The sequence below is a fragment of the Sapajus apella genome, unplaced genomic scaffold (genome assembly GCF_009761245.1).
Source record: "Sapajus apella isolate SASKATOON/1434 unplaced genomic scaffold, GSC_monkey_1.0 scaffold16, whole genome shotgun sequence".
Lineage (NCBI taxonomy): Eukaryota > Metazoa > Chordata > Mammalia > Primates > Cebidae > Sapajus > Sapajus apella.
Window position 1 is genome coordinate 17,216,042 of NW_022436956.1, and position 23,466 is coordinate 17,239,507.

Sequence of the window (23,466 nt, forward strand, 5' to 3'; positions counted from 1 at the left end):
ACTGCCCCTGCTCAATACTGTCATTAGACTATTGTATAAGCCTCTGTTATGAACCAAATATTTTTGTTTTCCCCAAATGCATGTTGAAGCTCTCACTCCCAGTGTGATAGCATTTGGAGTTGGGGCCTCTGGGAGGTAATTGGTTTAGATGAAGTCATGAGGATGGGGCCTCCGTGATGGGATTAATGCCTTTGTAAGAAAGTGGAAGAGAGACCAGAGCTCTTTATCTCCACCATGTAAGGACACAGCAAGGAGGCTGTCTGTAAGCCAGGAAGAGAGCCCTCCCTGGGAACTCACTCAGATGGCACCTTGATCCAGCACTTCTCCACCTCCAGAACTGTGAGAATTCAGTCTGTTGTTTAAGCCACCCAGTCCATGGTATTTTGTTACAGTAGCCCAGCCTAAGACAGCCTCCTATCCTGTTTCTCTGCTTCTTGCCTCATCCTTCATGTGGAATATTAGTTTCTTTCACACCGTTTATCACTGATTGTAGTGATACATTTGTTGTGTTTATTTGCTTGGTGTTCATCTTCATAACCAGATGATACACTCCATGACACCACTCTGTACCCAGGGCTGAACACCATGTCTAATACATAATAGGTGCTTCATAATGTTTCTTGACAAAATGAAATGCTCACTACAATAAAAGCCTCCAGCAAGTTTCTCTGCCTCCTGCCTCATCCTCTCTGATTCATGTCTGATGCTTTGGCCAGGGCCATATTCTTAAAACACGAGTTTCATCCTACCCAACCCTTCCTTGGAAGAGTGTTTATTGGGTCCCACACCTCTTTTGGAGGTTTATGGGAAATTAAGTGAAGTTAGGATCAAGATGATAGTGTGGAAAGGTGCTGTGGAGTCATTAATAACGATGCATTTAATTTTAAATTGTGGGTTTGCTTATTTAAACCCATGAGCACTACAGGAAATGAATGAGTCAAGCTTCCTAGCATCTAGGGTCCTCTAGGTTGAGGCTTGATCAGATCAGCTGCTGCCACTTAGGCAGGAGACCTGTCAGTGGTCCCAGGCAGTCACAGCCTACAGCTTCCCTTGCTGTGCCGTTCACATGTGGGGCTCAGAGACCTTCCAGCCAGTAGAGCAGCATGGGTTCTAGGGGTGGGACCCGGCCTCCTAGGGACTGTGTGCCTTTTGTGAAAGTGTTGACACTGAGGCGGGGGGAATGGGTGTATGTTGGGTAGACAAGGCAGACTCTGACTACAGCTATTTAGAAAGTTGGGAAAACACAGTTCAATTGAATTTCCTCTTCGGTCAATGGTGGCCCATTTCCCCCATCTCCTTACTAAGAGGAAGTTCCATTAGCTCACAGAAAGAAAGCATCACACATTCCTTGGCCTGGAAAAGCCCTTGAAGGAGATTGTTCAGTCAAAGAACATCTGGGGCCTTCTGTTGGGGACTTTAATCCAAATTCCCAAGAAATCTGCAAGTGTCTCATTAGCCCCGGCTGCTTGGAAGAACTCGCTCAATTTCTCCCAAGGCCCTGGCTGTGGTGAGTGGTTAGAGAGCAGCCTCAAAGCAGAGGCGAATCAGTGCAGACTCCCACTCATTCCGCAGAAATGGAGCAGGCAGGGTCTGCACCGAGGGCTGTGCCTTCTGACTTCCTTCTGTCCTGCAACCTGCTTCTTGATCTGTCATAGCTCATAGCCAACCAAACTGGCTGCAGTTCTTCAAACATAATTCCTCTTATTCTCTAAATTTTCATATTCAGACCTCAGAGGCCTTTTCCATGGGGAAGAAGCTATCGCTAACACCTCATTTCTAGGAGAAAGTGACCAACCCTACTTTTCTTTCCATCTTGACGAGAGATCTAGGGCAAAAGCTTGAGTAGGTCTGAAATGGTGGGATATTAGTCAAGTTCTGTGAAGATGACAGAATCAGCACTTCCTCAGAACTAGTTATTTTCTCAGAATGAACGGGGTAAGGCAAGGTTGGAGATGACACGGGGAAAAGAGGTGAGGTGTCCCCAGTAACCTTCTAGGAAATCCAGGTGAGACAAACAGCACATGCAGGAAGCTCAGGCCGTAAGCCTGGGTTTGTTCTACCCACTGGCTGAGCCCGGGGAGAGAGTCAAACCCACATAGGGCTTTTCGTGGAGGGAGCAGGCTGCTTCTAGAATAGAATGCAGATGGCTTCCACGCTTAGGAGAACCACTGCTGGGACACACCTCCAGGGCTAGGGGAGCGGGGACAGGGCTCTGGGGAGGTGAGGTTTGCTGTCTTCCTGGAAAGGAGGGGTTTCCAGGTTCTTCTCTCCACACTGTCAGAACTCACATCCAAAACATTGCATTGTACTTTCCACCATTTGTTTTCCATCTTCTGAAAGAGCCCGCTGTGCATTCCTTCTCTTTCATTTTCAGCTGCTTCCAAGAAAAGCTGTCCATTTCTCTTTATAGGCTTAACAGCTATTTGCACATGGGGACCACCACATGCCTGGCACTGTGTTAAACTTTTTGTGTGATCTCATTTAAACCTCACAACATTCCCATGGGGAGCTGTTAACTCCATGTGCTAGGTGGGGAAATGAAAACTTGGAGAGGATAAGTAATGGGCCCAAGGTCACGAGGACTACCTAGGTCTGTTGGATTTGAGGCTGAGTCCTCAGCCCTGTTTCCTTAGTGACATGACACATCCCACCCATTATTACCCTCCTCATTATCAACAACCGAGTCCTCCACCAGCCACCGTGCCATCTGCAATCTGACTGGTTTCACATGATTCCTGTGGTCCTGACAATTTATTGGAATAAAAAACATGTATCACTAATACACAGAGCTTTGTGTTCAAGGCACATTCATATCCCTATGAATTAGATGAGTCAGTCACTGTTTTCCAGATGAAGAAACTAAGGCTCCAAGAGGATAAGTGACTTCCCCCAGGTCACATTGCTGGAAACGGCAGAGTCCGAGCTAGAACTTTGGGGCTTCTGAGATACCCAGAATTCTTTCACTGTGCAATGCTGCCTCTCCAATAAATAAATCACAAAATAAATAAAGCTTTCAAGGGAACCCTCAGGAATCCTCCCTCAAGCCTGTTTCCAGAGGGAGATCAGTTACCAGACTGGCACCTAACAGCACCTTGGCAGGGGGCAGTGGTCATGGCTGGATTCCTTGGGACAGAATGTCTGTTTTCAGAATACTCCAGAGAAAGACAGGGCTCAGAGATGACACTGGAAGGCACATATAGGCCTGTCTCCTCCCAGCTTCCATGCCTATCGAATGAAATTCCTTTGTTTGAAGACAGATTCCAAATGGCCTGTGGGAAGCAGGGCTCATACATGCCCCTTCCTGGGCCTGTGACTGATACTGTCTTGGCATAATACCATGGACTTCCACTGCATTTGTTAGCCCCTGGCATAAGAAACAAGCTGGATTGGGAGTCCATGGATACTATTTACTTTCTCCCAGGGCCAGCTTAGCTAATACCCAGCAAACATGGAGGGCTCCCTAAAGGTGGAGTCCTTATTACACAGATGGGGAAATTGAGGCCCTCTGACAAGTCGCTGGTCCACAGTCACACAGCTGAACACAAGGAGGGCAGGGACCCCAGCCCAGTGTCCAGTGCCTTATCCTCTGGGTCTGTAGCTGGACATTAGCAGCCAACACAAGCACAGGCCCCCAACCTTGACTCTCTGGGGCTGGCTTGAGCTGGTGCCCAAGCCCAGAGGCCGCCCAAAGGGTTGAGTTATGACCAATACAAAACCATGGCTTCTCTAGAACTTGCTAGCAAGATGGTGGGGCAGTAGGGTAGGATGTGAGTGGCTTGGCCACAGCCAGTGCCCCAAGGGGATGCTACTCCATTTGCTGGAGAGAGGGAGGTATTTGCAGATGGGCACCAAGGATACCCACTAGAGGGACGGGTTCTGAGCTGGAAGCTCCATCCAGGGTCTCAGCTCCCTTTGTCTCCCCTCGGTGACTCCATCATGATGCGTTTGAGTGTCCAGAGAATATATACCTTAAGATCTTGTAGTGACAAGCTTCCTGCCTCGGAGGCCCAATGTGGGGAGGTTCTCCATGTGATGATCCCAGAGGTAAAACTCAGCCTCCATTTCCTCTTTTTTCCCCTAGAAATGACACCAGCGGTGAGGTCCTGAAGCTTCCATTTCTTCAGCCCTTCCTCCTGCTGGAGGTCCTGATGCTTGGGTGGCCTAAGCAGGGAGTTCTGGGTCTGAGCTGACTTTGGCCTGGCGGCTTCACCACAACTCCAGAAAGCCCCATGGTTCCCCTGAGCAAATAATCTTTTATGATACAGGAAAGAGTCCCAAGGGGGTGAAGGTCCCTTCCCTTCTCAGCTCTGCCAGAGTCTGCAGGGCCGAGTCAGCAGAACGGGTCAGTGCCCCCCACACACCCTGCATTAGTTCAGGGAGTCAACCTCCTCCTGCCCCAGGCACCCTGACCAGCCCTGCACGGCCGGCCCCAGTGGACTTGCAGAAAAATGCCCAGACTGCCTTGTGCCTTACTTCTGCCCAGGGGGCTCCTCTTCCTGGTCCAGGTAGAGGAGCAGGTGTGGCTAAAATCAAATCAGCCTGAGTCACTCATTTGAGTGCAGGCTGGAGATGAGGGGCAAGGTAACCAGGTCTGAGTTAAGGCTGCCCAGGAGACCGCCTGGGGCTGCCAGACAGCCTAGAGAGGCAAGGTTATGGGCGAAACTCCAGTCAGATGTTCCCAGGTCACTGCAGCTGCTCAAGGCCAGGAGTGACCATTCCTCAGTGGGCTGGTTCCACTGTCCAGTTGGGGCCCCCGAGGAAGCCAGCGTCATTTCTAGGGGATCCTGTTTCAAATAGCCCTTGGCCAGGGCTGGTGGATGCCAGCCTTCCTCATCATCCAGGCATGCTCTGAATTTGGGGCCAAGGCCATCTGTCAAGGGGGATTCTTCCTCCAGGCAGCCTGTCTTGGTTGCCTTCTCCTCAGTGCATCTGGTCTGCCTCAGGTAGCCCCGGAATGCCACAGCAGCTGGATCTTCTTCCCCAGGCACCTCAGTCTCTGGGGGACTGTCGTGGCCCAAGGCTGGGCCACCCTGTGTGTCCCCAGCCTGTCCCTCAGAGTTTTGAACTAGGCCAATTCCACTGTCGTCCTGGCCCCTGCTGTCACTCCCCACCTGCTGCTCCCAGGTAGGCCGTGTGCCAGGGCTCAGGCTGCGCTCTTGCAGGCAGATCCCACTGTCCGTGCTATTGCTGCTGTCATTACCACAGCTGTCCCCCAGCTCAGGGGGCTCCCCACTTGCCAGCATTCTGTTGGCCTGGGGGTGGGGGTCAGAGAGGAGGAACTGCGGCTCTTCGGTCTGCAGGGATGGCTTGTTACTGCCAAAGCCACTGTCCGTGCTGCCGTGCAGGTCCAAGTTCCTCAGCTCTGGGGACACCTTCAGGAAGGCCTCCTCATCAAGTGGGTGGATGGTGTCCTGGGTCTCTGGGTAGGGTCGCTGGCTGCCGAGGATGAAGGGGCTGGGCTTCGTGAAGAGCTGGGGAAGAGAGGGCAGAGTGAGAGGCATGAGTCACCTTCCAGCACCCATCCCAGTGCTGCTGGGGAAGGCTAGGCCCACGAGGAGAGCTCAACAGAGGGGACTACAGTCTTAATTACACTGCAATGTATTGTTTTGTTTTCAAAGCCAGCTTTCCTCCTAATGCAATTCCCAGTTTGGCTCATAAGAAGCTTGTATTCTTGGGCCTAGATGGAGTAACAGGCAGAACTGGGGTCTGCCAAGCATGGTGAAAACTCTTAGGTGGCTCCATCCGCAGTGCTTTGCAAACCTGAAAGCAGGCTAGACCCATCTAGAAGCGCATTTCAAACTTTTTTGACTATGACTCAAAATCGGAAATAAGTTGCATAATGACTTGTATATATAACACATATGTAAATAACTGAAACCAGTTTCACAAAATATTACTTATCACTGTGACCTGTGCCATGATCTTTTTGCAGTTCTTATTCTATTGTGTCCTAGTCTATGCCATCTGCCCATTTCGTTTTTGTAAATTCTGGATGTGAGACACCAAATTAATTTCTCTATTCCCTGAGCCATGACTCACAAGAACAGGGTGGCTGCAGTGTGGGACAGGGGCTGCTCTCTGTTAACTGCCAACGGTTTTGAGGAAGCCATATAACCCCTCTGCTGTAGCCACACTGGTATCCTTTCCGTCCCAGAACACATCAAGCACTGTGCTGTCTCACGGCCTTTGCACATGCTCTCCCTCCTGCTTGGAATGCTCTCGGCACTTTATATGACTGTGTCCTGTTCATGGTTTAGGTCTCAGGTGGTTTTGAAGCTCAGATGTCTCTTCTTCAACAAGGCCTTCCCGTATACCGTGCCCAAAGCAGTACTCCAGCCACCCTCTCCACATTAACCCTGTTACTTCTTCCTAGCACTTGGTTCCTAGAATTCTTTTACTTATTTATTTCCTGCCTCTCACCATACACACACTCGCTTATTCCACATTCCCAAAAGAACACAAACTCCTTGAGGGCAGGAACTGTCTAGTGTTGTTTACTACCCTGTCTCCAGAGTCTAAATTGAGCTGGTGCACAGCAGGCCCTCCTAATGTCTGCCGACTGACTGACTGACTCGCTGATGCACATCTGCCCTCATTTCCTTGGTACATGATGACTCAAATACAGCTCTTATTGGTTGAGTCCCTATTACTATCACATTGCTTGGTGATTTGGGATGTGTCCTCCAGAGCAAGATTCCATGGGTTCAAATCCCAGCTCTGACTCTTACCAGCTTTGTCACTCTAACCAAATGACTTACCCTCTCTGTGCTTTAGTTCCTCATCTGTAACATAGAAATAACGACAGTACCTGCCTCCTTACATTGCAGTTAATGTATCTACAGTGCTTAGAACCAAGTGTGGTGCATGCAAGGTATTCAATAAATATATGTTGAATTGAACTTTGCCCTCCAATAATTATGTAAGAGAAGTATTATTACTTCTGTTTCCTAGAGGAGAAAACTGAAGCTCAGAGAAGTTAAATGACTTGCACAAAGTGACCCAACAGTAAAGAACACATCTGGAATTCATCCTCAACTGTCTTGATTTGAAATCTCTTGCTTGTCCAATAATACTTACCTTGATGAACTGTTGAAAGATAAGATCAAACAAGCTAATGAATGAGAACAAACTAATGAATGTGCCAGTGCTCTGTGCATCATAATTTATTCATGTGGTAATGACTGTGATGATCAGACACAGGGAATTAGGCTATATGTATCCTGAAGAGAAAAAATCCTCAAGGACAAGTCAATTCTGTGATCCAAAGTAACAGAAGGGGCCAGGCATGGTGGCCCATGCTTATAATCCTAGCACTTTGGGAGGCCAAGGTGGGTGTATCACCTGAGGTCAGGAGTTCGAGACCAGCCTGGTCAACATGGTGAAATCCTGTCTGTACTAAAAATATAAAAATTAGCCAGGCATGGTGATGGGCACCTGTAATCCCAGCTACTTGGGAGGCTGAGGCAGGAGAATCATTGGAACCTAGGAGGTGGAGGCTGCAAGTGAGCTGAGATTGAGCCACCTCACTCTAGCCTGGGTGACAGAGCAAGACTCCATCTCAAAAAAAACAAAAAACAAAAAAAACCCAAACCAAAAAACAACGAAGGTATAGAAGAAAGAACAAACAAACAAACCAGAAGCACTTGCCTTCTCGCTTGGCACTGGCATTTTTGCATCTATGTCTATTTCACTGCTTTGCGTTAGTTAATCATTTACACACTGGCTGTAATCAAGCTCCTTGGGACTAGGCACCACATTAATCAGCTTCTTCCTGAACAACTTTTTGCATTTATAGGTAGTGAGTGTTCAGTGACTATAGTTCACCTGCTCCCTCCTTCTTTCTCGATGCCTCTCCTGATCCCCAACTAAGCATCTTCCCAGTCAGTATACCAGGGTCACCCTTCTCCACTCCCTCTGCTTTTCAGTTCTCATAGCCTGGTCTCCCATCCCTGAGGACAGGCTCCAGGCTACATTTGCCTCTAAATCCATCCCAGCTCCAGGCCCCACACACAGTATATGCTTAAAGTGCTTGTTAAACAGGCCAAGGAATACGTGTTTATGGAACTGGGTCTCTGAGAAGCCCAGAGAAAGGCCAGTGAGTCGCACACTTCAGCTAGACACAAGGAAGAACGTTACAATCCCCTAAGGCTGTAGAGGTTGCCTGTCTCCAGTGTCATCATCATACTCTTTCACCAGGGTACTGGAGCTAGGAACATGTTCCTTTTTTTCACATGGATAAAGACCCTAATTAGGCCAGGGAGTCCCATCCCCCTTCCCCATCACCATCACACACTCCCACTTCCTAGAATTCTTATTCAAAATAATTTCAGAGAGTCTTTGTCTCTCACCTTGTTTCCCCTAGAGGTCCCAGGATCCCTCTGGTGATTCCCCTTCCAGTTGTGGGACCCCTGCCTTGCAGATGAAGCTGGGTCCTTCCCACCTGAGCCCTTGGCCATCATGCCAATAGTGTCAGCTATGGGGGCTGCGGTGGGCAACCTTCGATGTAGCCTGAACTCCAGGCCAGAGACAGGGTGAGGTTTGAAAAATGCTGCCCAATCTTTGCAAGCGGAGTTTGGAGGCTGGCTTGCCACAAGTGTACCATTTGTCAATACAACATAGCAAGAGGATATACCCAGGAAGGGAGAAGGAGGGCTTGGCCTCCTCCATGAGCCCCTCCCTGCCCCACCCCCCAGCATCCCCTCGCCACTGGCCCAGCATCCCCACTACCCCCAGCATCCTCTCTTCTCTGATTCACTCTGACAGCAGCCCAAGGGCCAGCACTTCTGGCCCTTCCTTCTTTCTCTCTTGTGGAGCACACATGGCCACTAGTGGTGGGAAAGTGGGCTCCATCCCTGACTCTTCCTGGCTATGTGGCCCTGTGTGTGTAACAATCACTCCGTGCCTCAATTTCCTCACTTATAAAATGAGGATAACAACTGTGTCTCATTATCAGAAATACACTAGTAGTAGATCATACCAAAATGGCTTGTGGTCACTGAGGTCTATGGTACCATGTGTCTTATCTGCGCTACTGGATGGCAACGTTCTTGGTACTGGGCTTCATGCTCACTTCCTCCCTCTGTCCCCACAGTGCTTGATGATGGTATCTCCCAATCACATCAGGGCTGAGAGCAGAGGCGAGCTGAGGGAATAGACTGTCTGGGAGGAAAAGAGCTCCCTGTCCTCCCAGGGAGCTCTGGTGTGGCTGGGAAGGGCAGGGCAGTGACCTTCCTGCAAGACTCACCAGGACACTGGGCAGCTTCCTTCGGCGCTGCACATACAGCTGGAGGGCCAGGCGGCAGGCCAGGGCTCCGGAGAGCAGGACAAAGGCAAAGAGGATGATGATGTTGGTCACGGTGAGATCTGCAGGCCCAGAAAGATGTGTTTGTGGCCTGGCACCATGGGACATGGTGATTCTGGTCATGGGACTCTGGTCCCATGAGATCCGTTGGCCACTGTCAGGAACCATTCAGTGAGTGGCCCCAGGTGACCTACAGGCCACAGCTCTAGATGTGTCTAGGTTTCTGTGAATCCTCTCCTGGCTTTCCAAACCCTGCCCTGAAGGATTCCCTTAGGAGATTCGCTGACTGCTTCCAGCTCTCTGCACATGACTCCCATCACAGCAAATACAACAATGAGGCAGGATGGTGCAGCGGGTAAGAATCAAGGCTCTGAGGGCTGCTAGATCTGGGTTCTACGCTTATTATTATTTTTTTTTTTTTGGTCTTTTTGTTTTTTTTCTTTTTGTGGAGAACGGGGTCTCACGATATTGCCCAGGCAGGTCTCGAACTCCTGGGCTCAAGCTATCCTCCCGCCTCTGCCTCCCTAAGAGCTGGGATTACAGGCGTGAGCCACAGCGCCCGGCAGATCTGGGTTCTAGTCCCAGCTTCGCCACTTACTTGCTGTGTGACTGTGGATAAATCACTTCCTCTCTCGGAGCCACTGACCTCATAAGATGGTTGTGAAGTACACAGCACTTACCATGTACCAACACCATCAGATCCTTTTAACGTTTATACTTATAGGAGTAAATACTATCATCAGCTCCAGTTTTACAGATTAGGATCCCGAAGCGCATAGAAGTGAAGTAATTTGCCCAAAGTGGTAAAGCTGAGATTTGGAGGACTATTTCATATATCAGTGAATGAATGTATGAAAACCTCTTAAGCCTGCCTGACACACACTGAGTGCCTTACTCTGCATCGAGACTTAAATGACGCTGAGCTGTTGAGTGTCCTTCATAAACTGAAATTGTTGCAGATCTAGCAGGAGTCACTTTTGTCTTTGCCAGACCCTGCCCACACTGGACTGGGCCCTCCCAGAGCACTTACTGTTGGCATGATTCACTGGGCACGGGACATCTTATCTGCACTCCAGTGAGAGCTGCATGTTACAGTCTCCTCTGTGCACTCTATCTCCCCAGCCAGGATGCCAGATCCTCGTAGGCAGGACCGTGGCCTCCACATCCTCCATCCTCTCCCTCCCCCTACAGCTCTGGCACCTGGCTGGCAGCCTGGAGCAGTATTTGCTGACTTTAGCAGCTCTGGCGAGGAGCGGCATGGGGAAGTAAGGAGAAACCCTTTGTGTCCCTGGCTTTGAGGAAGAACAGCAGAAGACTGTAACAACAGGAGTTAGCACAGCGGACTGAAGATGCAGGAGGGGGATGTTGCTGGGAGACATCGCTGTGCTCTAGTAGGAGGACCCTAGATCCGAGAGACCTGGTTCTGCCACCAAGTCCTGGCTGTGCAACCCTAGGAAGTTGCTAATACTGAGCCTCAGTTCCCTAATCTCTAAAATGAGGACAGTAGGACCCCTCTCCTATTAAGGATGGAGAGCTATGTGAGGCAGCGCCTAACACAGTGGCTGGCACCAGCATCCCAGATGCATGCATTTTGGATTGTACCAGGCCCTCCCAGTCTCCCTGCCCATGCTGAGAGCAGCCCGACGGACTCACACTGCCTGGTGAGGGAGATGCACTCCTCTTTAGACCACATCCCCTTGTTAGTTCGGGAGCCGATAGATGGTTTCACCTTGATGCAGAACTCTCCCACCTCTCCAGAGGTTTGGATGCTGAAGTTTTCATGTTTTATTTTCTCATGTGTGAACTGAAACAAAAATGATAGCAATGAACAAAATCCTCTATTTCATGGCACGCAGACACCGAGAGCTGGTGGGCCTTCAGAGGTGATTTCAGCCAACCTCCTTCAGTAGCCTTTGTCTAAGACAACAACCCCCACCTTTACGAATGCAGCACATGATCTCTGTAATTACCATGATTTTATTTTGCATTTTAAAAGTAAAATGGGTGTTTTATAGATGCTGAAGATCTTCCCAGAAGGGGCTGGAATCAACTGTGGTGGAGAAGAAAGAGGGTGGATTTTGCAGACACCAGCTCTCCCGTAACAGGGGCACCTTCTGGTAGGTTACATAGCCTCTCAGAGCCTTATTGATTCATCTAGAAAGGCTCTGGGGTGCCCAAGACCTAGTGGGCAATTCCTTTGAGGAGCATCTTACAGGGACACAGCTCTGAGGGCTGAGGTCATTTCTACTCCCTCCTCTGCTCACCCGCCATCCCAGACCCTCCCTCTAGTCCACAAGCAAAGTTCCCAATGGCACACAAGGGTGCTTCCAGCCCAGGGGACAGGGAAGCCAAGGGGGCTTTGGCCCTGGGACCTTGGGGAACCCCATACCGTAAAGTTTCCCGGCACCTTGCGAATGGCAATCTCATACTCTCGGAAGTGACTGAAGATGCTTTCATATGTGACACCTGCAGGGGCCATCTTGGGCCTGGGGGACTGAATCTTCCCAAGGATGAGGTCATTGTGGATCTCTAGCTTCACATTGCCAACTGTCAGAGTCACTAAGTAGGGTGGAGGTGGGGAAAAACCATGAGGCCTGAGGGCTGAGGAGGGCCTTGGTGTCCCCCCAAGACCTTCCCTCCAGAATTAAGCTTAATTAAAACCTAGGCCTACAACCTAGGCCACAGGTTTGTCAATGCAGCAGAATATAAGGACTTCTTGGGGAGCACATTAAAAATACATATACCCTAAAATCAGATGCATCGACCAATAGAATATGATAGAAAGTCCAGAAATAAACCCACAATTGATTTTCAACAAAGGGGCCAAGAACACACAATGGGGAAAGGACAGTGTCTTCAATAAACGGTGTTGGGAAAACTGGATATTCACAAACAGAACAATGAAAATAAATTTTTATCTCACCCCTGACACAAGAATCAACTCAAAATGGACTAAAAACAAATGTAACACTTGAAACTATAAAAACCGTTAGAAGAAAGCCTGGGCAAAGTTCTAAGACATTGGTCTGGGCTAAGATTTCTTGGATATGATCCCTAAAGCACAGGCAACAAAAGCAAAAATAGACAAATGGAATTGTGTCACACTAAAAAGCTTCTTCTGCACAGCAAAGGAAACAATTACTAGAGTGAAGAGACAATCTATGAATGGGTAGAAAAATATTTACAAATCATACATTGAATAAGAGGTTAATAGCCTTTATTCAAATATATGCAAGGAACTCATCCTACTCAATAACAAGAAAACAAACCTGTTTTTAAAATGGGCAAATGACTTGAATAGACATTTAAAAGAAGACATAAAAATGACCAACAGATATATGGAAAAATGGTCAACATCTCTAATCATTAGAGAAGTGCAAACTAGAGCCACAATGAGATACCACTTCATACCTGTTAGTTGGCTATTATCAAAGAGATAGAAGTGACAAGCGTTGGCAAGGATGTGTTGAAAAGGGAAACCCTACACACCGCTGGTGGTGAATTTCTCAGCCATATGGAAAACAGTATGGATGTTCCTTAAAAATCTAAAAATGGAACTACCATGTGATCCAGCAATTCCCACTACTGGGCATATATTGAAAGATACTGAAATTAGTATATTGAAGAGATATCTGCACCCTCCATTCACTGCAGCATTATTCACAACAGCCAAGATATGGAAATGCCCACCAACAGATGAATGGGTTTTTAAAAGGCGGTATATATATATACAACAGAATCCCATTCAGTCTTACAAAATAGGAAACTGAGGCCAGGCGTGGTGGCTCATGCCTGTAATCCCAACACTTTGGGAGGCTGAGGTAGGTGGGTCATTTGAGGTCAGGATTCTGAGACCAGCCTGGCCAACATGGTGAAACTCCAACTCCTTTAAAAATACAAAAATCAGCTGCGCATCCTGGTGCATGCCTGTAATCCCAGCTACTTGGGAGGCTGAGGCAGAAGAAGCTCTTGAACTTGGGAGGTAGAGGTTGCAGTGAGCCAAGATCACACCATTGGACTCCAGCCTGGGCGAGATCATGAGTGAAATAAGTGCAGAGAGGTAAATACCATAAGATCTCACTTAAGTGTAGAATCTAAATAGAATTCTTTTAGAATTTGATTCATAGAAGTGGAGAGTAGAAGGGGTTACCAGAGGCTGGAGGAGGCAGATGGGAGCAGTGGGTAGGGAACAAGGAGGGGGGTACCAAGTTACAGTGAGACAGGAGGAATCAGTTCTGCTGCCTACTGCATGGCAAGGTGACTATAGTAACAATAGATGGACTGTATATTTCAAAATAGCTGAAAGATGTATTTTAAATATTTTTGCCACAAAGAAATGCTAAATATTTGAGGTGATAGATATTCTAATCACCCTGATTTGATCATTCCACAATGTATACGCGTATTGCAACATCACATTGTACCACATAAACATGTAGAATTATCAAAACATTTTGTTATAAAATGTCTTCAACATTTTATAAAACTTTACTGTTTTGTGGTGGTTGTTGTTGTTTTTGAGACAGAGTCTTGCCCTGTCGCCCAGACTGGAATGTAGTGGCTTGATCTTGGCTCATTGCAACCTCTGCCTCCCGGGTTCAAGTGATTCTCCCACCTCAGCCACCCTGAGTAGCTGGGAATACAGGTGCACACCACCACGCCTGGCTAATTTTTGTATTTTTAGTAGAGATGCGGTTTCACCTTGTTGGCCAGGCTGGTCTCGAACTCCTGACCTCAGGCGATCCACCTGCCCTGGCCTCCCAAAGTGCTGGGATTACAGGAGTGAGCCACTGCACCCGGCCCAACACTTTACTGTTAAGCACAGTAATTATGGTAGGTATGTGTAGATAGATACCTTTCTATAGGTTAGGATGTTTTCTTTCTATTTTAACTTAGTTTCTTTTTAAATGGAGATTTCTTTTTTAAATAGTTATATGATAAATTGCATTGATAATACTTTTATGTAGAAATTTCCAATAGACACAAAAGTAGAAGAAAATATAATGATTTCCAAAGCCCCAGCTTTGGTAATTGTAAACACTAGGACAATTTTAAAGTAACTGGTGGCAGGGGAGGGTCATCAATATCCCACCATGAATTTAGCATTTTAAAGAAAATCTAAGCACTGTATTACTTAATTCTTGATTACTTAAGTATGTATCTCTCACATATCACACCTTTGCAAACATAACTACCATGCTATTATCATATGTAACAAACAAATACCTAGAATTATGCCCTAACCACAATTTCATATACAAATATGGTGATTTCCTAAAAAATGTCTTTTTATAATTGTCTTGCTCAAATCAAAATACAAAGAAGAAACAAACGTTTTTTTAAAGAAAATACAGACGCCTTGGACCCACTCAAGACACAGTCTGAATTTCTGAGGCTGGGCCTTGGAAATAGATATTTTAAACACACTTGCTGGGAAATCTTTCCACACCAGCTCAGCAGTAGCCTGTGGGCTGGCATTTGGAAGCCAGCAACCTCCTAGACCGTTGGCTCTAACTCTGAATCTACGAGCAAGATCTCCATGCACACAAAACTTTCTCAATCCCAACTGTTGGAATGAAAAATCCCGTTGAGTTGGGGGCTTATCCTTTCCTCTTACCTCTCCAGAGAGGAATCCCTAACTTCTCCTTACCAGCACTTACCATTTCAAACGGATGATCCCTAGGTGTTCACTCCTAAAGAAGCGGGACCTCACCCAAATTCTGCCTATTGCTTGCTGCCCTATGCTGAGTATTCATGGATTCGCTTCCTCTCCCTGAACCCTTCCTGAAAAAACAAGTTCACAGGCCTGGCTCTCGTGACTCAGCTGCCCCAACCCACCCCAAGACCTCTCTCTGTAGGATAAACAACTCCAGTTCCCTTTTAAATCTCAAACAACTTGGGCTAATTTTATCTAACCTCCAAAGTCCCACCCTGTTTGGGCAACTAGTTCTCTGGCCAGGGAGCCTGGCTGCTATGGTGAGCTATGGGAATAGACAGAAAAGCTCTAGACTAGAGTTCCTGACTGGAAGTGACCCCAGAGCCATGTTCTAGGTCAAGGGAGGAAAAGCACCTTCATCCACGGAGAAGCGGGTGTTGGTGATGGTCCAATTGGAGTGCTGGGTGCTGTTCACAGCCCGCACTCTGGCCCGGTAGCCATTGCTGTGGTACAGGTCCAAGGTCACCGCGGTGAGGTCACAGGACAGCATCAGGGTCTGTCTACAAGTGGGGATGGGCCTCCAGTACTCTATTCCATACCTGAGGAGATACCAGGGTAGGCACTGGAGAGGAGCTTGTACTCAATCCTACCTCCTTTAAGGGAGATGCAAGAGGCCAGGAAGAGAGCTCCCACAGTGGGAGAAACTGGGACAGCACTCAGGGTATATCCTCTAGTCCACAGCAGCTCATTGTGAGGAGTCTCCCTTGGCCCTGGGACCCTGTGCCAATTTCCGTGTGGTCTAGAAGATTCTTAGATGGGAATATGAGTAGTCCCAGCTCTTCCAGAAAGCCTTGCCAGCTCCTGCAGCACAGCCCAGTCTCTGCCTTCTCCCACTGTGTTTGCAGTCATTAGGGTTCCCCTGTTGTCTGGCTATACTATGGATGCTTCTCCTGCTAAGACAGAAAAGCCTTGGGGGCTAGAGGTGGTGGCTCATGCCTGTAATCCCAGCACTTTGGGAGGCTGAGGCGGGTGGATCACCTGAGGTCAGGAGTTTGAGACTAGTTTGGCCAACATGGTGAAACCCCATCTCTACTAAAAATGCAAACGTATAGCCGGGAGTGGCGGTGGGCCCCTGTAATCCCCACTACTTGGGAGGCTAAGGTGGGAGAATTGCTTGAACCCAGGAGGCAGAGGCTGCAGTGAGCTGAGATTGCACCACTGCACTCCAGCCTGGGAGACAGAGTGAGAAGCTATCTCAAACAAAACAAAACAAACAAACAAACAAAAAAAACAACAAAAAAGAAAAGCCGTGGGGCAAAGGCTTTTTTTTACTTTGGAGTGATCAAAGTCTCCGACCTTCTCACCCAGAGCTCCGTGCACATTGCTCAGTACAGGAGTCTCAATCAGTACTTGTCAACTGCTGGCTATATGTTAGGGACCTTCAGGCACTCACTTCATTAACAAGGCAGGTATCTTCCCTGCTAGGGAAGTAGGGGACAAGGTGGGAATTAACTCCTCGCTCCCCCTCCCTCCTCCCTTTTCCTCACCTCAGGAGCTCCACTTCATAGAAGGTACTTTCAGACTGATTTGGGATGGGAGTCCAGTGGAGGATGTGGTGGAAAAATTCTGCTTCAAACCACACAGACGGAGGGCTTGGCAGTTCTGTCCCTGGGGAGAAGAGTGTCAGTTCCACAGCTGGGAGGGCCCACCCCCCAGAGTGGCTATGAGTTGCATGAGGCCAGTAGAGCCAGTAAGGGGCAGAGTGGGAAGATGAATTCAGATGTGTCTGATTCTAGAGCTAGTGTGTGTCCCGAAATCATTGCCCTGTGTTGTCTGTGATCAGAAGCTGCAGTGGTGGCTGAGAAGAACCAAGCTGAGCCTGATGCCTCCCAGGGAAGAAGGCAGGGGCCGAGGGCTAAGCAAGTTGGCAATGAGCTCTCAGATGTGTTAGTCCCTGGCTCTGCCCGATCCCTGTCCCTGCTCTAGCACTATTCCTAGGCTTGGCCCCATCTCCACGCCTGGTCCCCACCCCGGCTTGGCCCAGGCTCCAGCTCAAAGCTACCTCTCTAGGTACATAGACAGCTGGCTTGCTGATATCTGCTGCTTCTCTTCATAGGTCTGGGCTCCCCAAGCTAAGTGCTTGCCTCATTTCCTAGTTTCTAGAAGTGTTTTGCCTATAGCAGATGCTCAACCTCTGGCTGGGCAAGACAGAATAAATCAGCTCTGGTTCTAGACATGGCTGAGGACATCCCCACAAGAGCTGGCACCCATGGCTCCAAGGCAAGATACTCAATACCAATTCCTAGCTCCACTCTCCCTTTACCCCCAGTACACACCATTCACCATGGGAAACACTGTTGAGCCTGTTGTCTTCTTTGTAAGAATGCAACAAACATTTCTACTTTGAGTCTTGCTGATCAAGCACACTAAATAATGAGCGGGGCCAATGGCTGACTGGTCCCCCTTCTCTCTTCCCTGGTTCCATAAAGTCTCTCCATTCGACAGCGACTCTGCTCCTGCTCCCTAGTTTTCTAACTTCTCTTCATCCCTGTAATCATGAACCTGTTTTTTTGTTTTTTCTGACTGTCATCTGTCTCTTGCTTGCTTTCTTATACTGTCTTTGATCTTCCCGTCAGTGCCTTGATTTCAAAACTTCAGACGGAAAGTGAAAAATGCAACAAGTCTTTGTGGCGTTTGAGCCGCACATCCCCAACTTAGCTCTCGATCACGTGAATGGCTGACTGCATGTTTTACTTTGTATTTTGATGTCATGAAGAGGCAGTTTCGGTCCCTGTTCTCTCTATTTCTGTTCTTGGTCCCTCCAGCTCTGGGCTCTTTCCTTCTCTCTCTGGGGTTTACTTTTCTTAGTTGCAGAAACTTTGCAGAAGAACTGGCTGGATTAGTAGCCTGAACTTTTATGTGCTCAGTATGGGGAGTGCATGCTGAGCTGGGGGCTACAGGAGGAGCAAGGGGGATCGGATGGGGGTGATCAGTGAGGGATGAAGGTGAGATGGGAGAAGGACAGAAAGAGGTTAGTTGAAGGGCCAAGAGAAGGGAGAGTCAGGAGATCAAAACTTTTCCCCAAGGGGACAAGAAGTCCCATCATTTGAACCTAACTAGCAAAAAATCTAGGGCTAAACTTATGGCTCATCGATAAGTGGGAGGATGGTGAGGTTTGCGGGGTGGGGGTTTGGCCTTGCACATACTTCTCTATCCTTCCCAACTCCGTCAGCTCCCGTCAATCTCAGCCTCTTCCACTTCCACAACAGGTGAGCCTGAGATTCAGTCTTGCCAGAGTAAGGGAGCCCGGCCGAGCACCCCTCTCCCCAGAGTGCCGAGCACCGCTCGTCGCAGAGGGCCAGCCAGCCAGGGTTCTCCACTGAATGGAGAATTTTAATGGAGCGGGCGCGGAGAGGGCAGGGCCGGGAAGGGTCGCGTCCCGGAGCCTTACCGTGAGGGTTCGAGCCAGGGCGGAGACTGAGGAGCGCCGCCAGCAGCACAGCGAGGCGCGGCAGCATCCTGGGCGCGCCGCATCGTCCGGGGACCCAGCGGAGCCGGCCTGCGCGCCTCCAGCGACCCCTGGGCGGGGACTGACAGCTTCGCCGCTCGCTCCGCCAGCGCCCCCGGGGCTGACGTCACGGGGCGTGGCCGACAGACGTCCCGCCCCCGAGGCCGCGAACCTTGGAACTCCTTTACCGCAGGGCACGCTCCTGGGACGAACGCGCGACTGTCCCGAGGCGGAAGCGGGCTCCGGCCATCCATCCCTCCCTCCCTTCCTTCCCCCTCGACCGCCAGTGCCCTCGGGTCGAAGGTCTGGACAGCCCTTCCGGCCGTGTGTGTGTGTGCGTGCGCGCGTGTGCGTGTGTTGGGGAGCAGGTGGCCAGGCACACCCTCGCCCCTGAGTGTGGAAGGTGAGGTGAGGGCGTCAGAGCCGCCTTTGCCGGGCGTACCGGCTTGGCGTTGAAGATGTGGCCGCGGCCGCTCTGAGTGGGGAGGAGGTTGTTGCAGGCGCCTGAGGGCAGGGGCCCGAGGACGCGGGTGTGAGTATTGCTTGGCGTTGACCCAGGGCTTCGGCATCGGGAGTCTGAGGACACCGATGGTTGAATACTGAGTAGTCCCTCCTAATTGTTGGAGGGGGGTCCATGACTAAGCAGGTTATGCAGACCTGCCCCCAAAGTCCCAGGAAGCTGAGGCCCAAGAAAGAGGCTTGTAACCAGCAGCTTAGCAACTGAGCCCCAAACAGCGACTTTTTTTTTTTTTTTTTTTTTTGGCGACTGAGTCTAGCTTATTGCCCAGGCTGGAGTGCAGTGGCGCAATCTCAGTGCACCCTCCGCCTCCCAGGTTCAAGCGATTCTCCTGCCTCAGCCTCCCGAGTAGCTGGGACTACAGGCCTACGCCACCACGCCTGGCTAATTTTTGTCTTTAGTAGAGACTGGGTTTCACTATGTTGGCCAGGCTGGTCCCGAACTCCTGACCTCAGGTGATCCGTCTGCCTTGGCCTCCCAAAGTGCTGGGATTACAGGGGTGCGGCCGGCCTCAAACTGTGTTTTAAATTTATTTTTTCTTCTTTTCTTTTTCCTCTCCCTGCTCTGGGTGTCAAGATATAACTTTGAAACAAACTGCCTGTATGTAACCTCTCATCTTAAAATACAGCCTCAGGATGTGCTGTGAACCTCCCTCCCTTTCCTGTCCCATACTGTAATCCCGTGCCTTATGCATGTTTATTTACTTACGTGCTTTTAAGCACACGCTATGCTCTTATCTGGTCATATATTTCCTTGGATGCCTCAGGAGCTGCATCCTGATAGGGACCAGACACCACTGGAATTCTCTCCAATAAAAGCTTACTTCAGGGATTGAACCTATACCCAGCTGAAGAATAACTAATTTATAACCTGGCAGGATCCGCGATTGCACCAGCCCCTCCACCAAATAAGACAATAATTCAAGAGGACCACCAGAGCAAGTCACTGCACCTGGCACCTCCTAACCTCCCCCTTGCCTTTTCTGCATTTCAGATCCTTTCTTTAAAAACCCCCGGGTTCCCCCTACGAATTGAAGAGTGGAATTGTTTGCTACCCTTCCCCTGCTAGCATGGCAGCTGGCAGATTTTGCAGATTTTATTATCGATTCTTTCTACAAGCCGAAAACAGCCAGATGCTTTTGCAGGTTACGGGCTGACGCATCCAGTTCCTTAGAAAAAAACATTTAATAAGGGCTTATAAACAGAAACCACATCTGTGTCTCCCTGTGGTTTCCCATGCTTCTCCCTCAGGCCCAAAGCTTACAGACCATAGGGGAAGGGTCATCAGAAGGGATGCGCAGGACAGTTGAAGTATGGTAACATCAAGGTTGTTTGACCTAAGGGTCAGATTTACAGTAAGTGCTTGCTCTCACACAAGGAGCAATAGATAACCTGGGAATCTCGGGGGCCTTCCGGGATGCTCAGAAGCCAACATAGCTGAAACGGTGGATTTGCATCCAACATGGATTTGCTTTAGCCTCCACAAGGACTTCTCCCAGCCTCTGTTGGGGCCCCTCGCTTGCTTGAAATCTGATGTTCAGACCAATTTTTGTATTGGGTAATAGCACTACCAGAGTACTGGGTAACACCTCAGCACATCCTCAGTCTCTCACGTCTCTGTGTCACTTGGCTCATCTGAGGCCATCTCCAGGTGGACCAAAGATGAGAGGATATGGGATATGGGAGACAGACTGTCCATCACTTTTTCTTGGAGACTGACACCTGCTTCAAAGTGTGTGTGTGTGTGTGTGTGTGAGTGTGTGCACTTGCAGTCACATATGATTTGCAGTGTCCAGTCTGTGGATTTGGATTTCACTGTGCTGTTGAGCATGTGTCTGTGAGTCTGTTTGCCAGGTGCATATGTGTGCTTGGGGCTGTGTGGGCATCCCTGGAGTCCTGTCCTTGTTCCTAGAGAAACCAAAGAAGAGGGTCTCAGGACATTTCTGGCCGGCAACACCCCCCTCCAGGCCTGCTACCCCACCCACCCGGCCACACCCCACCCTGCCAGTATTGTAGTTTGTACTTTCATTTGGTGTGGTTCCTGTTCCTGTGCTCTTGTCCAGTGTTCAAGAAGAATGAGGATTTGCTGACAGTCGAAGGGTGAGGATGGGTGGAGAATAGTTTTATTGAATGATGGAACAGCTCTAAACAGAGAGGGGATGGGAAGGGGGTTGGTCCCCCACCCCTGCAGTAGGTTGGTTTTTTTTCTCAGTATGGCTGGGTCCAGGGCTTTTTATGGACTCAGTATGGGGAGTGCATGCTGATTGGTTTGTGAGTATGCAAAAAAGGTTAAAGCAAAGACACCAGTCAAAGGTAGGCCTGACAGTGTAGAAAACCTATTAGGAAAGAGTAGGTGTATGTAAAATAGGTGAAGAGTAGGGATCAATCAGAGGAAAACATGCCAAATAGGAAGACAGGCTCTCAATCCAGTCGGAGGATTTAACTTGTAGCTCAGTTTTTAGGTTTTAAATTGTCTTCACCTTGGAGATGGGCTTTCACCAGGGACCTGCCCTATCTGCCTAGGCATTTGACTACCTCCTATAACTATTGCCTGCTCCTGGGAGGTTTCTCTGGCAGTGCCCAATGCCCACATGGAGGAGCTTATTACAGCAGCTTTGAGAAAGGGCTCCTAACCTGTGTGTGACATCAGAACTGTGTGTAGTCTACGATTTAGTGAGGCATTATTCCCATGGTTTGTGGAGATATAAGCCCCATTTCAATATTTTCAGAGTAGAAATCTCTCTGCCCAGTTGCCTGGCCTGAGAGTGTGCCAGGTTGGCTGGGGGTGGGAGTTGGGAGATCCTATCCTGTATCTAAGATTCCTCATTGGGACTAGAAAGACCTCACTCTTGATGGTAGGCAGTGAAGGCAGGGGTACCCCAGCTACATGGGTAGGGGAGAGTGGTATCTGCAGCCCTACCAGGACACCTGATCAGCCAGAGCCACCCTCAGGGGACAGCTTCTGTTGCCACACCCCCAGACAAATGGGGAGGGCAAGCCCCAGGCTTTTTTAGTATGTGAAGATGTTTCTTATACTCTCTGTTGCTCAAGTGAGAAATTAAGATGGTAAATTGCTGACATGACCCAAGGGGTATGGCTGCCTTCTGAAACAACTGCTTAGTTCCCCCTGACCTTTTAAAAGAGAAAGACAGTGTGATATTTCTTCCTGAACTTGTCTTTTTTTTTTTTTTTTGAAATGGAGTCTCGCTCTATTGCCCAGGTTGGAGTGCAGTGGCACGATCTCGGCTCACTGCAACCTCCACCTCTCAGATTCAAGTGATGCTCTGCATCAACCTTCCAAGTAGCTCGGATTACAAGTGCTCACCACCACACATGGTGAAATATTTGTATTTTTAGGAGATACAGAGTTTTGCTGTGTTGGCCAGGCTGGTCTTGAACTCCTGACCTCAAGTGATCTGCCTGCCTTGGCCTCCTAAAGTGTTGGAATTACAGGCATGAGCCACTGTGCATGGTGAGTTCCTGAACCTGTCTTTTTTTATTTTTTGTTGATGTAAAAGAGTTTTACAGTCTTACACGTTACCATTTTGAAGGAGGATCAAAATTTTAATTCGTTCATATGACAATATTTACTGCACACTCGTTGTGGGCCAGATGCTGTGCTGATGCTAGGAACAAAATGGTGATCAAAACCATGTCCCTTCCCCCAAGAAGCAATCTAGCTAGAGACAGAAAGTGAACAGAAATTTTAATACGCCATGGTAAGTGCTCTGGGAAGGCAAGTACAGGCTGATATGAGGATAAAAGACACGGGCATTCAACCACACTTGGGGTAGAAGAGAAGGAAAGCTTCCTGAAGAAGGTGGCAGCTAAGTCAAGACTTGAGGGAGGAGTAGGAGGTAGCTAATGGAGAGTGGTTAGGGAGGGTTTTCCAGACAGAAGGAAATGGATACTTGGAAATGAGGGAATATGGCATTTTTTAAGAACCCTGGAATGTGGGTAAACTGGAATTCTTGTTTTAAAACGGGAAAACCACAATGGCTAACACAGGTTAATACCTTGCTCAGGGCAGAGCCAGGATTTGAATGCAGGCTATTCCAATGTATCCTGCTGCCCCGTGGAGAGCACCCAGCATAGGAGTAATGTTAGGTATGTGATTACTATCCTTTAAAAGAAAGAAAAATAAACACGGAATTCACATGTTTATTTTGTTGTGTATTCAGTATTCTGAAAAGTCCACACTAAGGTTCTGTGAATTCTACTATTCGTGCCAGTAGAGAGACTTAGGAAGCAATTTTTATAGCATCTGCTCTTTTAAAATTTTTTTTTTTCATTTTTATTGATTGATTAATTGATTGATTGAGACAAGGTTTTACTCTGTCACCCAGGCTGGAGTGCAGCGGCATGATCTTGGCTCACTGCAGCCTCCACCTCTGAGGCTCAAGCGATCCTCCCACCTCAGCCTCTTGAGTAGCTGGGACTACAGCTGCAGGCCACCTTGCCCGGCTAATTTTTTTTTATTGTTTT

General features: G+C 48.7%; 1 protein-coding gene across 1 annotated transcript; it reads right to left on the minus strand.

The window, feature by feature from the left end:
- Nucleotides 1–2,722: 2,722 nt before the first annotated feature.
- IL10RA (interleukin 10 receptor subunit alpha) lies at nt 2,723–18,589 on the minus strand. The gene is made up of 7 exons (XM_032285367.1): nt 18,409–18,589; nt 16,505–16,625; nt 15,372–15,556; nt 11,691–11,860; nt 10,955–11,105; nt 9,245–9,363; nt 2,723–5,471 (listed from the first exon to the last, which is right to left on the minus strand). Exons 1-7 carry the CDS (start codon nt 18,473–18,475, stop codon nt 4,545–4,547), a joined length of 1,740 nt encoding a protein of 579 aa, XP_032141258.1. The 5' UTR covers nt 18,476–18,589; the 3' UTR covers nt 2,723–4,544.
- Nucleotides 18,590–23,466: the final 4,877 nt, after the last annotated feature.

Coding starts and splice junctions, on each gene's coding strand:
- IL10RA (XM_032285367.1), bottom strand. CDS start 18,475: ATGCTGCCGCGCCTCGCTGTGCTGCTGGCGGCGCTCCTCAGTCTCCGC. Junction 16,626..18,408: donor CCCTGGCTCGAACCCTCACG/GTAAGGCTCCGG, acceptor TCTTCTCCCCAG/GGACAGAACTGCCAAGCCCT. Junction 11,106..11,690: donor AGGTGCCGGGAAACTTTACG/GTATGGGGTTCC, acceptor TTTTTGTTTCAG/TTCACACATGAGAAAATAAA.